General features: G+C 33.1%; 3 protein-coding genes across 5 annotated transcripts; 1 reads left to right on the top strand and 2 right to left on the bottom strand.

Moving 5' to 3' along the window:
• Positions 1 to 369: 369 nt before the first annotated feature.
• LOC130653346 (uncharacterized) lies at positions 370 to 1,314 on the top strand. The gene has a single exon (XM_057456072.1). It carries the CDS (start codon positions 370 to 372, stop codon positions 1,312 to 1,314), a length of 945 nt encoding a protein of 314 aa, XP_057312055.1.
• A 3,623-nt stretch (positions 1,315 to 4,937) lies between these two features.
• Positions 4,938 to 6,524, bottom strand: LOC130630671 (uncharacterized). Of its 2 annotated transcripts, XM_057444344.1 has the most exons (4): positions 6,111 to 6,524; positions 5,723 to 5,758; positions 5,611 to 5,629; positions 4,938 to 5,076 (listed from the first exon to the last, which is right to left on the bottom strand). In XM_057444344.1, exons 1-4 carry the CDS (start codon positions 6,458 to 6,460, stop codon positions 5,032 to 5,034), a joined length of 450 nt encoding a protein of 149 aa, XP_057300327.1. In that variant the 5' UTR covers positions 6,461 to 6,524; the 3' UTR covers positions 4,938 to 5,031. The 2 variants fall into 2 exon arrangements, with proteins under 2 accessions (XP_057300327.1, XP_057300266.1); XM_057444283.1 differs by lacking the exon at positions 5,611 to 5,629 and having other exon boundaries at positions 6,111 to 6,523.
• Positions 6,525 to 14,981: 8,457 nt separating this feature from the next.
• On the bottom strand, positions 14,982 to 16,548 carry LOC130641212 (uncharacterized). 2 transcript variants are annotated; one of them, XM_057447929.1, is made up of 4 exons: positions 16,130 to 16,547; positions 15,764 to 15,799; positions 15,660 to 15,678; positions 14,982 to 15,120 (listed from the first exon to the last, which is right to left on the bottom strand). In XM_057447929.1, the coding sequence occupies exons 1-4, from the start codon at positions 16,477 to 16,479 to the stop codon at positions 15,076 to 15,078; spliced, it is 450 nt and encodes a 149-aa protein (XP_057303912.1). In that variant the 5' UTR covers positions 16,480 to 16,547; the 3' UTR covers positions 14,982 to 15,075. The 2 variants fall into 2 exon arrangements, with proteins under 2 accessions (XP_057303912.1, XP_057303903.1); XM_057447920.1 differs by lacking the exon at positions 15,660 to 15,678 and having other exon boundaries at positions 16,130 to 16,548.
• Between the last annotated feature and the right edge of the window lie 781 nt (positions 16,549 to 17,329).

Raw genomic sequence — 17,329 nt, 5'->3', positions numbered from 1 at the left:
CTTTAAATTCTGCTTTTGAAAAAACCTGGTTCTCTTTCTCTCTCTCTACATTCTATCTTTTCTTTCAAGGAAAAATTAAAATTAATATAATGCTTTTTATGGCGTTTATTTAAAATAAACGGCAAAAGATTCTTTATTTTCTTCTTCCTTTTCATTATTTCCCCCCAAAAAATTAGCGCTGGAACAGAACCTATTTGCAAAAAGGGTTATATAATCAGATATAAAAAGCAAAAACTAAAGAAATGTTTAACATGATAACAAAATAAAACATAAAAAATTGATTTAGGAATTAAGAACTATTTATCGGCCATGCAGCTGTTGGAAAGAAATTCTTAGTTGTGATTTTCCATTCTGTTGCGTGCAAAAAGTATGATTTCGATGACAAAACAGGGCTCGTGTTTTCACGACAAAAGCGTTCAAACGAATCCAATCGATAGTGACACTAGGTCAAATATAAAAGAGTTATTGGAAGATTTTGCTTCTAACACAACAGCTCATGGCTTTGCTCAGATAAATTTGAGTGGTCGAACATCAACAAAAATGTTTTGGATGTTGGTCACCTTGGCTGCGTATGTATATTTATACAAAGAAGGATCATCTTTATTAAAATTTTATAAGAGTAAGCCAATCACGACCAACGTTTACTTTGAAGAAAACGAATATATGGATTTTCCTGACATTTTAATATGTAACCTAGATCCTGTCAAAGAGAAATTAAAGAACAAGTTTATAAAAGAGGGTATAGAGGCTTACAAAGAGATGCATTTTAATGACACTAATTTAATGCCTTTTGCAGATTTACGCACTGAAGATCTATTTAGAATATTGCATTATTCAATGGTTGCTAAATATGGCATCTCAGCAATACAATCAAAATATCTTAAAGAAACGTTAGACATAAAATGCTATTACAAATATTACAAAGTCGATTGTTCTTCTTCAATCAAATGGAGCTCAGCTCGTGGCAACTGTTGGCTTGTTGATCTAACGCAAGAAAAGTTAAGATCTATCGACAAAGGGAGTTTTGATGGTATTACAATAAAAATAGATCTATCTCCGAATCGTAATTCTAGTTTAGAAGATTTCACATCATATCCTGGTGTTGACATTTTGATTCAGGATAAAAATTACATGTTCTTTCCCGGCTATGATGGAGAGAGCTTGGCCCCTGGTTATTCGTACAATATCGGTTTGAAAAAAAAAATTGTCAAAAGGATTAATCGATTTGGTAACAACACTTGTATGGAAGACTATTGGGTTACAAATTCATTACAGCATTATTCCCCTAATATTTCTTACAATAAAGCAAATTAACGGTTGTGTAGACTGATAGAAATGTTCAAGGAGAGTATGGAGATGTGCAGATGCACCAACGTTGCATCTATTGCAAAAATAATTGATGAAAAGTTAGTATGTGGAATAAATGACAGTTGCAGTTTTAATCCGACGTTCTCAGGTAAATACATATCGAAATGCCCTGTACCATGCCACGAGACGATTTATGAACAACAAGTATCCAGCCGACCTATAACACCAAGTTCAATCAAAAATTCAGGAGCTGTTGAAATTAAATTATTTTTTAGAGAGCTAAGAACAGAAGTATGGGAAGAACAGCCTGCCTATAAATTTGAACATTTTTCTGGAGAAATGGGTGGTTTATGCGGTTTGTTCACAGGCATTTCGTTAATCACCTGTTGGGAATACATATGCATTTTGGGAGCTCTTTTATTCTATTGCGCACAAAAATTGTTTCAAGTTACAAGAAAAAGGGCTATAACATGGCATGTTAGTGGGAAGTCTTAAAGGTAAAAACCTGACAAAACACTGTACTGTCTCATGGGAAATAGAATATGTTTTGCATATTCACCGGGCATGTTTAATCTAGATACTGATTAAGAAATATTTGACTTTCCAAACAATTTCAAAGAGATGGCGACAAACCATCCACATCTTGGTGGTTTTGATGGCATTCCACTTTGACGACAATGACAGCAATAAAAGCAATTAGAGCAATATCAAGTAATACGATGTTTACTTTGTTTTTATGTTTATCGTGGGTTCCTTGTGAATATTGTTATTAATATACCCTTCATTATTAACATGTTAGCACGGACATAAAATTTCAACTAGTTCTTATTTCATTATATGTGTAACTAACTTTTTTAGAACGTGTTTCTCAGTAAGGTCGATTTGTAAATTTGTAGGAAGCTTAACCCTAAGTAATGAATTTTAGTTGGCCAGTGTGAAATTGACTTTCAGAAGTTAAGGTTTTTTTGTGTGTAGATCTTCTGTGTTCTTCCTATTCCTATATTAAAATGCATAGGTATACACAGGCATACATTGTACACATTTAGTTGTTTCCCATCTGCACTGCGCATTAAATTTAACAAAAACCACTCTAATATAACCGTATCCAGCTTAGATTGATCATTTTTCTTAATCTGCATACTTTTTGGCACACCTTGGCCGTAAAGTGACTATTAACAGTAATCCTATTTTACTGATCAAAAATTTCCACGAATGTACACTTCCTACAACTACTGCAATTATCTTTTCTTTTTTATTATTCTTGGATGTTTTAACAAGGATAAGTAAACTGTCCCGTCTGTTGATTTGCCTATTTCAACAACATAATGATTACTGTATTTTTCACGAAGCCTTCTGCAAAAAGGGAGCTTTTCTATCATGCAGGATCATTCCAATATAAAGGATACAATGGGTTGTAATCATAACAATTACACTGACCAGAGGTGTTGCTGCAAGTGTGAGATATATTAGTTGTAAAACCTTGTTCCTCTTTCTTGTAGCTGGATACCATTTTGTTTTGGGTTAAGTCTACACCAGTTGAGTTTGGTACCCAGCTTTCCCCAGTTCCTATCAAGTGCATTTTAGTATAATGTGCCTAATTGAGCTCACATCAGGGAGGCTAGGCCCAAGTAAGGAAACCTATAAGTAGAGGCACAGTAGGCAGTGCAGGCTGGTTGGTTGTAACAAAGAAATGTGTGCTAAGAAAGTATAGATGACAAGAAAGTAGTCTTTTATTTGGACACACCCTTTAACACAAGCGTTAGTTAAACTACTGATACGGACGTTTTATCCGGATAGGTCACTAAGAAGACCCGTGTTTTCAGTCTACTGAGCAAAAAAAATTCAAAATTATAATACCACCTCAGCCATGTTCTAGATTTATTTAACATTTTTAATCAGTATACTTTATTTACTCTGATGAATCTTAAGCTTTTTTTAAGTTAAACCTCGTTCCTGTGTTTTTCGTCACAGAAAAGTACAAGTGTACTATTAATGTCATTTGTGTCAAGAACAACTGTCCATATTACTATCCGACTAAACGTATACAACGAGAACCTACTTGATAAAAATAATGAGAAAAAATCTTAGCATATAAAGAACATAATTGGCTTTAGATTCTAAAAATAGTAAAAAAAAAATATTTCCGTACAGTTTTCCTTGTTTTTCTTTTTTAAAAAACGAGTTCAAGTTTCCAACGTATTTCGGAAAAACAAAAATTAGTACATTTGAGGCTGAGAAATAGATTCAATAAGCAATAAAATGATAACCTCATAAGCACATCCAGCTGAAATTAAATTTTCTTTTATACAAAAAAAAAAAAAAAACGAAAAAAAGAAAACCAACTGCTCTTTCTTGCATTTGTTTAATGTGACAACAAGTGCCCCTGCCACTTTATGCTTCACTTTGCTTTGTCACGTGACCTAGAAAACGAAAATGCGGAGTAAGCAGAAATATCACACATCTTAAGTTAGTTTCGCAGAACTATCCACGTGTTTGTGTCTGAATTCTTTTGTGTGTATTGACGCGCAGGGTTTAGCGGAATCGACGCTATGTCCAACAAAATAATTGTTGGTCTTCCAGACATTGATTGGTTTTTATTATTCATGAAAACCAGGCCCTCACAGCCTGGGTACAGATGCGTTTCTTTAACACTGGATTCCAAAGTGTCTGGATGCATTTTACAGAATTTTAAAGAATGTAGAAATGGTCCTGGTCACTCTGGCATTGCAGTCACAAAAGTAGCATTCTTAAAGTCTTGCATCTGCTAGTAAAGAAACATTAGGGAAGTCTTCTAAAAAAGAGAGAAACCATGACAGAAACGTTACAATTAGCTGTTTGAACAATCTCTAAAAAATCTACCCAAGAAAGGAATTTTACCACGTCGTTAAAGGTCAAGTAAACTGGTTGGTGAGCGTCACAATATCTTAAATTTTTCCCTATTCCATAAGTTTTGTAATAAACTATTAGGCTAATTTAAAAAGGAATATTAACGTAATATATTGTTGTCAAAGGTCGGCATTATCTGCTGTTCATGATAAAATTGATGGCCACCGTGTTGGAGAGCATTCTACATTTAGTGCTGTTATGGCAGGTGTGTTAAACTAAAAACCACTTCTTCCAAATTACACTTTTATTTGGGTTATGTTGATTGTAATTGATTTTTTGAGACAATTGACTTCCTATAAGATCCTTGTAATAAAAACGCAAAATTTCAGTGCCTTCACGTTTAGAAAAATTCTTTTAATTGAAGGGAGCCCTAGCTCCCATTCGATCTACAAAAGTTGTGCAAGCACAGCAATCGCATAACTAAACAACAGCCTAAGATATCAATCATTTCTTCATGCTAAGCGCTAAGCAGAAAGGAACTTTATAGTCTCTGGCATGACTCGGCCGGGGTTTAAACCGAAGACCTGCCGCAATGGAAGCAAACGCTCTACCAAAGACTATCAGTCAGTAAAGAATTAATAATTGGTCGTGTTCTATAAGAATGCTCTACGCCACGTTTTGCAGTGCGTTAAGTTTCTACGTCAATTGACAATCTGGTTGTAAAGATTCAGGTGTTAGATCGTCTTCCGATTTTGAATTCGGAATAACTTTGCGGGTGTTTTAATAAAGTTAGAAGGCCTGTATCCCAGCATTCATTTTTAATAGCAAAAACAATAGCAAAAACTAAATACACAGTAATACACGTAGTTAATATTTAAAGATAAATAACAGTAGCACTCAAGCTGCAACTCCCGGAAGTTGCAATAAACAAAAATCCATTTTCTAAAAAAAAATCACAATGTATAACTGAATGATGTCTCAAAAATAAGGCATAGTCGTGGGAAATCAAAAATTGAATTACGTAACAGCCGCATTTTCTTAAGACTAATCAAACATAATTTTATATACATGTTAGCTTAGCCATGCTTAAAGTCCTGAATCTGTAATGTAAAATTTTTGATTAAAACTTACACAATTTTCTGCGTAAAATGCAACAATAATTTCTCGGCATCTTATTAATTAAAAAAGACGGAAATTCCGACAAAAAATTTGCCTGAATGGCCCATCTTGCTGACATTTTAGAGAACGTAATTTATTGCATATCATAATTGATGTAATAAACAGTCTTATTTTTCCTTTTTGCTGCACAAAGAACAGGAATGTCTGAAAATGTAATTGAAGGATAAATATATGAAGTTAAAAATGTGATGTAAACAAACAGTGTTTTTAATTATCCATTCCTTTTCAGAATTTTGTTTTTCTACAAAAAAATATTTCATGTAGCTGTATAAGTTAATTTTTCTGATAAATACTTACGCATCTCATTTTACAGCATCTAAAAATAATCGATATTAAATGTTACAAATATAAATAACAAAAGAAAATATAAAAACAACTGTAATGAACATTAAAAAAAATTATGACTTACAATTGTGGATCATATTCATTTTTGCAAGTGTCCATGCTAAAAAGAAAACCGCTTATTATTCATAAACACTTATATCCAAATAGAGAATATAGTAATTGGTTTTCGGTACCACATTATCTGCAAAGAAAGTACAGAACACTTTGTTTTTCTTAAACAGAGTGATATGGAATCCAAAGAAACATCAAACGCCATTTAAATACTTTTTAAATCGCGTGAGTTAAAATTTAATTTATTAACTAACAATCATTTTATGCAATCTTAGCAGCCGCCACAACTGCCAGATGCACACTGACTGAAAATTAACTGGATAAAATTAAAATTTTAAATTAATAATGCATTTCTAAATATAAAAAGTATCAATTATTTTTAGCATTACTTAAGGACTTACCAATGCACGTAATCTATTTCTCGCTTAAAATAACCACTTTCTTGCTGCTTGATTCTAGCTCCATCTCTAGTCATGTCGAAAAACTGCGGTTGTCTCATTCTCCTCATTCGTTCCATGTCTTTCCATTGTTTGATCCTTAGATTTCTTTTGGCAACTTCATCCCTGGCTGCGTAAAATTCATTCATAACCAAATTATGTTTGTTCCATTCCTGATCCTTTTCTATCTGCGAACGGGATGATTCGCTTCGTAGATACAAAGCTCTTCTCATTTCCTCATCTCTTTTTCCCGGATTAAAACTTGAGGCAACATTGAGGTAAAAAAATGATATTAAAACTCCTGCGATCAACATCTTCAGTTCTAGATATGGCGGCCTTTATTCATAAACGCTGAGAAGTGAATGGTAAAATTACTTAGATAATTTTCCTGCTTTATGCTATTTCGATTCCCAAGACGTCAATTGGCGTTACATGTTTCAAGCAACTTAAATTAATCCCAAACTAATTCAATTGAAATAAACATTTAGATTGCCCAAATCAACATTTAAACACAATCATTTCAATTTTGATGTGCGAAAACAACGTTCAACAAAGACACAATGCCTAATAAGCAATTTGTGAATTGAAATTACATTTTCCCATTGGATTTAACTAATTACCGGAGAATCAGGACCCGTTGAAATCAGAGTTTAAAGATATAAGAAAAGTATACTGGTTACGAAGTTGTGTAATCAACCGGGAACGAAGTTTCTTTTTGCATTCTGTGCTGCAATGCAAACCTGGTTCTTTGTTGATGTGCATGCGCTTTGGATTACTAAGAATACATATTTTGTGTATGGAATGCAATAACTGCCTTATTGACTAGACGGTGGACATATATGGATTCTGTCATGTGCATTATTTCATATTACCTGTGAAATTAATGTTGATAAATATATAAAAGATAATAAATATATAAAAGATAAATTTACTATACGTTTTTAAGAAAGACTCGATTACTAATTAACAGCATATCATTTACGTGTAGTTATAAGTATTTTTAATGTAACACATCTAACTTGTTTGCATGTTTAGCTATGATTTACATCTTTTTTCCAAGATCTGTCTTTGATATAATTTAAAAAAATTATTCTCAGTAGAATCATCGAAGCCAGTAATATAGCATTTTTTAAAAAATACAAAGCTATCACAAAAAGTAGTTTTCCGTAAGTCATACTGAAGAAGAACTATTTTGTTTATCATTAACATGCTGCCAAGCAGTGAGCTGGATTCGATCCGCAGTCCCCAGAACTGGGAGCCGCAGACAAACCCACTACGCTACGTTTCACTACACTAAAAAATAGTTATTCTTCAATATGACTTACACGCTTTATTCTCGCTGTGATGATCAGAGGTCTGATCGGGGTGAACCATTCTCTGTTGAGAATTTAATACGGATGTGCTATGATAAATACTCATCTATATGGAGTTTTCCGTAGTTGCATAAATCCCGATTTGACTTGCATCTCTGTTACCCATATTTTGAGTGTTCTGTTTATCACACACTGCATGGGAGAATCTAGCCAGTATTTTTAGCGAAGCGTTATGACCTAAGAGAAAAACGAAAATTGGTCAAAACAGCTGAGGGTCTTGGGGGAATTCCCTAAGCAGGAATATTTTCGTAAACTAAAGTAGCAAGAGCCTCCTTTACCAGGTTTTTTTTCCTTATTGATATGAGCTTATATCAAAAACACATAGAGCCTCCTTGTGACTATGCATAAACCGTAGCTTTGTTTTATTTTTGTTTTATATCTATTATGTATTCAATAAGATGAGGGTATTACAACAAAAACAAGTTTCGCTGCCAACGCACTGCTATTAAATGCCATAAAGCAGAACAAATTGTGGCACCAACACTCATTAGTCGTAAATTTGCACTACTGACAAAGGCTTATTCCTTGTTTCAGAACACACACAAGAAGCCTTCGAATGTGTTTAAACCGTACAATTTGAAGCCTCAAAAGTTTTTTAATTGCTTTTAATATTTCCCTTATTTTGCTACTTTTGAATCTTAAAGATAATATGCAAACATATGCTATATATGTTGGTATATTATCTTGAATGTTTTAGAATGCTTATATCTGCAGCGGAGATCCTGCAATGAATCAATATCGAAGTATGTTGTAAACAAAACGAGACAGAACAGTGAGAACAAAATCAAACACAGAGATTAATTTAATGAGCCAGTACACAGAAAACAAGTATGTAGCGCGTTTTCAACGTCATATATTACCAGTTGCGAAATTTTGAAATATTTTGTTAGGTAACTAAACATGTTTAGCACCTTCAAGTTACATTTGCAAGTTACCTGTTAATGCGGGAGGTTATGCTGAATATAAATATAACTTAATAAGAAGTAAATAAAGGTTAAACTGACAGTTTTTATTTTCCTTTAAATAGACCCAACGTGCCTCATGATTCGTTCGCCTGTGTCTGCCATTTTGATTTTTCTTGAGTGGCATTGTTGTTGTCGTGTGCAATGCAATGTTTAGTAAAGAATGTTATAGACATCCACCGGTAAAAATCGCATATTTATTTTTTTGTTTTACCCTGATATAATGGCATATAATCACTAGTAATAATAAAACCTTAAACTTTCTTAAAATTTTAGACCTATGAAGCCATATTTTCTATAGTTAGTTCTCATTTGTAAACAAAGAATATACATGTGAAGCAGTAAGTATTGCTCAGTGTTCCTGCGTACACCCCTTTGCAAAAACCTGAACATTAATGTCATCCTCATGTTTTCAAATGTTAAACCTAAGTCTGGTTATGCTTCTCTATGTTTGTGTTTGTTTTCAGGAAAAACAAAAAGTCAAAAATTTAAACCTTATAATTGTTCTTATTTTTCCACCTCTTGTTCATGCACTATAGAAAACTGGTATGTAGCAAAGTTTCAGTGCTGCTATTCTAACCAAGATAGATAGATTGGGAAAAAAATCATGATTTCTTTGCCACAGGAACTCTTATAACTTTGGTGTTCGCTAAAGCTTACTTGAATATACTGTGCATTTGATGAAAGTGAAATCTCGTAGCAGAACCACCTCCTCGAAGATCGAGTACATGAAAAAATAAGTGAGAATATTTACAGTACAAGCTAGTCTTTATTATTTACAAGGATTCGTAACTCATCCACCATCATATTCTCCACAAAACAAAACAGCATGTTAATTTTAATCGACCCGACACCTGTTGTAATTTAGGTAACAAACCTAGCTATAGCTAGCTACTTTAAAATATGGTTGTGACCATTATGTAACAAACACATAGTTGCATAAGAACAAAACATACATAACACAGCTCAAAAAAATCAAAATCGACTTGTTCTGTAACATTAGGAAAATACTTTCAATCTTTTGAACAGTTCCACATGCTCTGCTTGTCCATCTATGTCATTATTTTTTACTTTGCTGACTAGAAAGTTGGTTTATATTTACTGACTAAAATTAAGATCAATTAAGAAGAATTAATACAGTTTAAGTCAGTACAATTTAAGTCCTTTAATAAAATCCCCGAGCACAATACTACTTAAACAGAATCGCGATTCGCAATTTTTGGCGTAGATCCCGAAAGTTAAACCTTGCGAAAATATAATGAAATGAGCTATTCCCTTATATCACTCCCATCGTCATTTTTTAAACGTTTTGTGTAATAACTGTTTCTCAACTATTTGAATCGATTCAAGATCGTGCGGTTTTTTTTTATCGTTGGTGGCATTTTATTGCATCTTTACACATTGTATGCGATGCACAGTCCGGTAAAATATGCTGCTAACAAGTGTTTTTTTTTATGTGTCATATTGTTAGAAATATGTGTAATGCAAAAATCAACAGCTATGCCTATTGCGAAAGTTAATTCTCGCAAAAAATAGTTTACATGATCATTCGCGATAGTTGTTTCGGAAAAAATATTAAAAGAGGCCACCTGCGAAATTTTTTTTTCTTGAGCCCGCCATTCTTTTTTGATTCATAAAAGTTTCTTCCTTTAAATTCTGCTTTTGAAAAAACCTGGTTCTCTTTCCCTCTCTCTACATTCTATCTTTTCTTTCAAGGAAGAATTAAAATTAATATAATGCTTTTTATGGCGTTTATTTAAAATAAACGGCAAAAGATTCTTTATTTTCTTCTTCCTTTTCATTATTTCCCCCCAAAAAATTAGCGCTGGAACAGAACCTATTTGCAAAAAGGGTTATATAATCAGATATAAAAAGCAAAAACTAAAGAAATGTTTAACATGATAACAAAACAAAACATAAAAAATTGATTTAGGAATTAATAACTATTTATCGGCCATGCAGCTGTTAGAAAAAAATTCTTAGTTGTGATTTTCCATTCTGTAGCGTGCAAAAAGTATGATTTCGATGACAAAACAGGGCTCGTGTTTTCACGACAAAAGCGTTCAAACGAATCCAATCGATAGTGACACTAGGTCAAATATAAAAGAGTTATTGGAAGATTTTGCTTCTAACACAACAGCTCATGGCTTTGCTCAGATAAATTTGAGTGGTCGAACATCAACAAAAATGTTTTGGATGTTGGTCACCTTGGCTGCGTATGTATATTTATACAAAGAAGGATCATCTTTATTTAAATTTTATAAGAGTAAGCCAATCACGACCAACGTTTACTTTGAAGAAAACGAATATATGGATTTTCCTGACATTTTAATGTGTAACCTAGATCCTGTCAAAGAGAAATTAAAGAACAAGTTTATAAAAGAGGGTATAGAGGCTTACAAAGAGATGCATTTTAATGACACTAATTTAATGCCTTTTGCAGATTTACGCACTGAAGATCTATTTAGAATATTGCATTATTCAATGGTTGCTAAATATGGCATCTCAGCGATACAATCAAAATATCTTAAAGAAACGTTAGACATAAAATGCTATTACAAATATTACAAAGTCGATTGTTCTTCTTCAATCAAATGGAGCTCAGCTCGTGGCAACTGTTGGCTTGTTGATCTAACGCAAGAAAAGTTAAGATCTATCGACAAAGGGAGTTTTGATGGTATTACAATAAAAATAGATCTATCTTCGAATCGTAATTCTAGTTTAGAAGATTTCACATCATATCCTGGTGTTGACATTTTGATTCAGGATAAAAATTACATGTTTTTTCCCGGCTATGATGGAGAGAGCTTGGCCCCTGGTTATTCGTACAATATCGGTTTGAAAAAAAAAATTGTCAAAAGGATTGATCGATTTGGTAACAACACTTGTATGGAAGACTATTGGGTTACAAATTCATTACAGCACTATTCCCCTAATATTTCTTACAATAAAGCAAATCAACGGATGTGTAGACTGATAGAAATGTTTAAGGAGAGTATGGAGATGTGCAGATGCACCAACGTTGCAACTATTGCAAAAATAATTGATGAAAAGTTAGTATGTGGAATAAATGACAGTTGCAGTTTTAATCAGACGTTCTCAGGTAAATACATATCGAAATGCCCTTTACCATGCCATGAGACGATTTTTGAACAACAAGTATCCAGCCGACCTATAACACCAAGTTCAATAAAAAATTCAGGAGCTGTTGAAATTAAACTATTTTTTAGAGAGCTAAGAACAGAAGTATGGGAAGAACAACCTGCCTATAGATTTGAACAATTATCTGGAGAAATGGGTGGTTTATGCGGTTTGTTTACAGGCATTTCGTTTATAACCTGTTGGGAATATATATGCATTTTGGGAGCTCTTTTATTCTATTGTGCAAAAAAATTTTTTCAAGTTACAAGAAAAAGGACTATAACATGGTATGTTAGTGGGAAGCCTTAAAGGTAAAAACCTGACAAAACACCGTACTGTCTCATGGGAAATAGAATATGTTTTCCATATTCACCGGGCATGTTTAATCTAGATACTGATTAAGAAATATTTGACTTTCCAAACAATTTCAAAGAGATGGCGACAAACCATCCACATCTTGGTTACCATTGTTTTTTATATATCTGACTAGAATGTAATGGAAAAGGTTTTGATGGCATTCCACTTTGACGACAATGACAGCAATAAAAGCAAATACAGCAATATCAAGTAATACGATGTTTACTTTGTTTTTATGTTTATCGTGGGTTCCTTGTGAATATTGTTATTAATATACCCTTCATTATTAACACGTTAGCACGGACATAAAATTTCAACTAGTTCTTATTTCATTATATGTGTAACTAACTTCTTTAGAACGTGTTTCTCAGTAAGGTCGATTTGTAAATTTGTAGGAAGCTTAACCCTAAGTAATGAATTTTAGTTGGCCAGTGTGAAATTGACTTTCAGAAGTTGAGGTTTTTTTGTGTGTAGATCTTCTGTGTTCTTCCTATTCCTATATTAAAATGCATAGGTATACACACGCATACATTGTACACATTTAGTTGTTTCCCATCTGCACTGCGCATTAAATTTAACAAAAATCACTCTAATATAACCGTATCCAGCTTAGATTGATCCTTTTTCTTAATCTGCATACTTTTTGGCACACCTTGGCCGTAAAGTGACTATAAATAGTAATCCTTTTTTACATCTGATCAAAAATTTCCACGAATGTGCACTTCCTACAACTACTGCAATTATCTTTTCTTTTTTAATATTCTTGGATGTTTTAACAAGGATAAGTAAACTGTCCCGTCTGTTGATTTGATTATTTCAACAACATAATGATTACTGTATTTTTCACGAAGCCTTCTGCAAAAAGGGAGCTTTTCTATCATGCAGGATCATTCCAATATAAAGGATACAATGGGTTGTAATCATAACAATTACACTGACCAGAGGTGTTGCTGGAAGTGTGAGATATATTAGTTGTAAAACCTTGTTCCTCTTTCTTGTAGCTGGATACCATTTTGTTTTGGGTTAAGTCTACACCAGTTGAGTTTGGTACCCAGCTTTCCCCAGTTCCTATCAAGTGCATTTTAGTATAATGTGCCTAATTGAGCTCACATCACGGAGGCTAGGCCCAAGTAAGGAAACCTATAAGTAGAGGCACAGTAGGCAGTGCAGGCTGGTTGGTTGTAACAAAGAAATGTGTGCTAAGAAAGTATAGATGACAAGAAAGTAGTCTTTTATTTGGACACACCCTCTAACACAAGCGTTAGTTAAACTACTGATACGGACGTTTTCTCCGGATAGGTCACTAAGAAGACTCGTGTTTTCAGTCTACTGAGCAAAAAAAATTTAAAATTATAATACCACCTCAGCCATGTTCTAGATTTATTTAACATTTTTAATCAATATACTTTATTTACTCTGATGAATCTTAAGCTTTTTTTAAGTTAAACCTCGTTCCTGTGTTTTTCGTCACAGAAAAGTACAAGTGTGCTATTAATGTCATTTGTGTCAAGAACAACTGTCCATATTACTATCCGACTAAACGTATACAACGAGAACCTGCTTGATAAAAATAATGAGAAAAAATCTTAGCATATAAAGAACATAATTGGCTTTAGATTCTAAAAATAGTAAAAAAAAATATTTCCGTACAGTTTTCCTTGTTTTTCTTTTTTAAAAAACGAGTTCAAGTTTCCAACGTATTTCGGAAAAACAAAAATTAGTACATTTGAGGCTGAGAAATAGATTCAATAAGCAATAAAATGACAACCTCATAAGCACATCCAGCTGAAATTAAATTTTCTTTTATACAAAAAAAAAAACGAAAAAAAGAAAACCAACTGCTCTTTCTTGCATTTGTTTAATGTGACAACAAGTGCCCCTGCCACTTTATGCTTCACTTTGCTTCGTCACGTGACCTAGAAAGCAAAAATGCGGAATAAGCAGAAATATCACACATCTTAAGTTAGTTTCGCAGAACTATCCACGTGTTTGTGTCTGAATTCTTTTGTGTGTATTGACGCGCAGGGTTTAGCGGAATCGACGCTATGCTCAACAAAATAATTGTTGGTCTTCCAGACATTGATTGGTTTTTATTATTCATGAAAACCAGGCCCTCACAGCCTGGGTACAGATGCGTTTCTTTAACACTGGATTCCAAAGTGTCTGGATGTAGAAAAGGTCCTGGTCACTCTGGCATTGCAGTCACAAAAGTAGTATTCTTAAAGTCTTGCATCTGCTAGTAAAGAAACATTAGGGAAGTCTTCTAAAAAGGAGAGAAACCATGACAGAAACGTTACAATTAGCTGTTTGAACAATCTCTAAAAAAATCTACACAAGAAAGGAATTTTACCACGGATACCCAATGCTTCCATATGAAAGGCTAATAATTCAAATTACTCGTCGTTAAAGGTCAAGTAAACTGGTTGGTGAGCGTCACAATATCTTAAATTTTTCCCTATTCCATAAGTTTGGTAATAAACTATTAAGCTAATTTAAAAAGGAATATTAACGTAATATATTGTTGTCAAAGGTCGGCAATATCTGCTGTTCATGATAAAATTGATGGCCACCGTATTGATTTTTTGAGACAATTAACTTCCTATAGGATCTTTGTAATAAAACGCAAAATTTCAGTGCCTTCACGTTTAGAAAAATTCTTTTAATTAAAGGGAGCCCTAGCTCCCATTCGATCTACAAAAGTTGTGCAAGCACAGCAATCGCATAACTAAACAACAGCCTAAGATATCAATCATTTATTCATGCTAAGCGCTAAGCAGAAAGGAACTTTATAGTCTCTGGCAAGACTCGGCCGGAGTTTAAACCGAAGACCTGCCGCACTGGAAGCAAACGCTCTACCAAAGACTATCAGTCAGTAAAGAATTAATTGGTCGTGTTCTATAAGAATGCTCTACGCCACGTTTTGCAGTGCGTTAAGTTTCTACGTCAATTGACAATCTGGTTGTAAAGATTCAGGTGTTAATAATAAAGTAAAAAGGCCTGTATCCCAGCATTCATTTTTAATAGCAAAAACAATAGCAAAAACTAAATACACAGTAATACACGTAGTTAATATTTAAAGATAAATAACAGTAGCACTCAAGCTGCAACTCCCGGAAGTTGCAATAAACAAAAATCCATTTTCTAAAAAAAAAAAAATCATAATGTATAACTGAATGATGTCTCAAAAATAAGGCATAGTCGTGGGAAATCAAAAATTGAATTACGTGACAGCCGCATTTTCTTAAGACTAATCAAACATAATTTTATATACATGTTAGCTTAGCCATGCTTAAAGTCCTGAATCTGTAATGAAAAATTTTTGATTAAAACTCACACAATTTTCTGCGTAAAATGCGACAATAATTTCTCGGCATCTTATTAATTAAAAAAGTCGGAAATTCCGACAAAAAATTGCCTGAATGGCCCATCTTGCTGACATTTTAGAGAACGTAATTTATTGCATATCAGAATTGATGTAATAAACAAGTCTTATTTTTCCTTTTTGCTGCACAAAGAACAGGAATGTCTGAAAATGTAATTGAAGGATAAATATGTGAAGTTAAAAATGTGATGTAAACAAACAGTGTTTTTAATTATCCATTCCTATTCAGAATTTTGTTTTTTTACAAAAAGAATTTTTCATGTAGCTGTATAAGTTAATTTTTCTGATAAATACTTACGCATCTCATTTTACAGCATCTAAAAATAATCGATATTAAATGTTACAAATATAAATAACGAAATAAGATATATATAAAAAACTGTAATGAACATTATGACTTACAATTGTGGATCATATTCATTTTTGCAAGTATCCATGCTAAAAAGAAAACCGCTTATTATTCATAAACACTTATATCAAAATAGAGAATATAGTAATTGGTTTTCGGTACCACATTATCTGCAAAGAAAGTACAGAACACTTTGTCTTTCTTAAACAAAGTGATGCACCGTTTAAATACTTTTTAAATCGCGTGAGTTAAAATTTAATTTATTAACTAACAATCATTTTATGCAATCTTAACAGCCGCCACAACTGCCAGATGCACACTGACTAAAAATTAACTGGATAAAATTAAAATTTTAAATTAATACTGCATTTCTAAATATAAAAAGTATCAATTATTTTTAGCATTACTTAAGGACTTACCAATGCACGTAATCTATTTCTCGCTTAAAATAACCACTTTCTTGCTGCTTGATTCTAGCTCCATCTCTACTCATGTCGAAAAACTGCGGTTGTCTCATTCTCCTCATTCGTTCCATGTCTTTCCATTGTTGGATCCTTAGATTTCTTCTGGCAACTTCATCCCTGGCTGCGTAAAAATCATTCATAACCAAATTATGTTTGTTCCATTCCTGATCCTTTTCTATCTGCGGACGGGATGATTCGCTTCGTAGATACAAAGCTCTTCTTATTTCCTCATCTCTTTTTCCCGGATTAAAACTTGAGGCAACATTGAGGTAAAAAAATGATATTAAAACTCCTGCGATCAACATTTTCAGTTCAAGATATGGCGGCCTTTATTCATAAACGCTGAGAAGTGAATGGTAAAATTACTTAGATAATTTTCCCGCTTTATGCTATTTCGATTCCCAAGAGGTCAATTGACGTTACATGTTTCAAGCAACTTAAATTAATCCCAAACTAATTCAATTGAAATAAACATTTAGATTGCCCAAATCAGCATTTAAACACAATCATTTCAATTTTGATGTGCGAAAACAACGTTCAACAAAGACACAATGCCTAATAAGCAATTTGTGAATTGAAATTACATTTTCCCATTGGATTAAACTAATTACCGGAGAATCAGGACCCGTTGAAATCATAGTTTAAAGATATAAGAAAAGTATACTGGTTACGAAGTTGTGTAATCAACCGGGAACGAAGTTTCTTTTTGCATTCTGTGCTGCAATGCAAACATGGTTCTTTGTTGATGTGCATGCACTTTGGATTACTAGGAATACATATTTTGTGTATGGAATGCAATAACTGCCTTATTAATTTTCCTTAATTCGCCATGAAACGACAAATTCGTGTTTTATTAATTACTACCTTTACTAATCTACCACATAGAAAATTGAACCTACCATACACTTTGTCGATTCAACTTAACAAAACAGTTAAAGAAATGCAGTTAAAGCATTTAACATTACAGCGGAACTACTGCATTTAATAGGCCCATAAAATTGCCAAATAACACCTAAATAAGCTAGACATTCTGGCATTTTGGATTTCATTGGTTTCGCCAATGTAGGTTCAACAAGATTTATTGCTTATTTAACCGAAATTTTAACAAGGCGCGTTTTACTTTAATAGATAGAGTAGTTCTTTACATTAATTCTG

The sequence above is a fragment of the Hydractinia symbiolongicarpus genome, chromosome 1 (assembly GCF_029227915.1).
Source record: "Hydractinia symbiolongicarpus strain clone_291-10 chromosome 1, HSymV2.1, whole genome shotgun sequence".
Classification (NCBI taxonomy): Eukaryota; Metazoa; Cnidaria; class Hydrozoa; order Anthoathecata; family Hydractiniidae; genus Hydractinia; species Hydractinia symbiolongicarpus.
The sequence above is the reverse complement of the archived record's forward strand: the minus strand, read 5'-3'. Positions and strand labels throughout refer to the sequence as shown.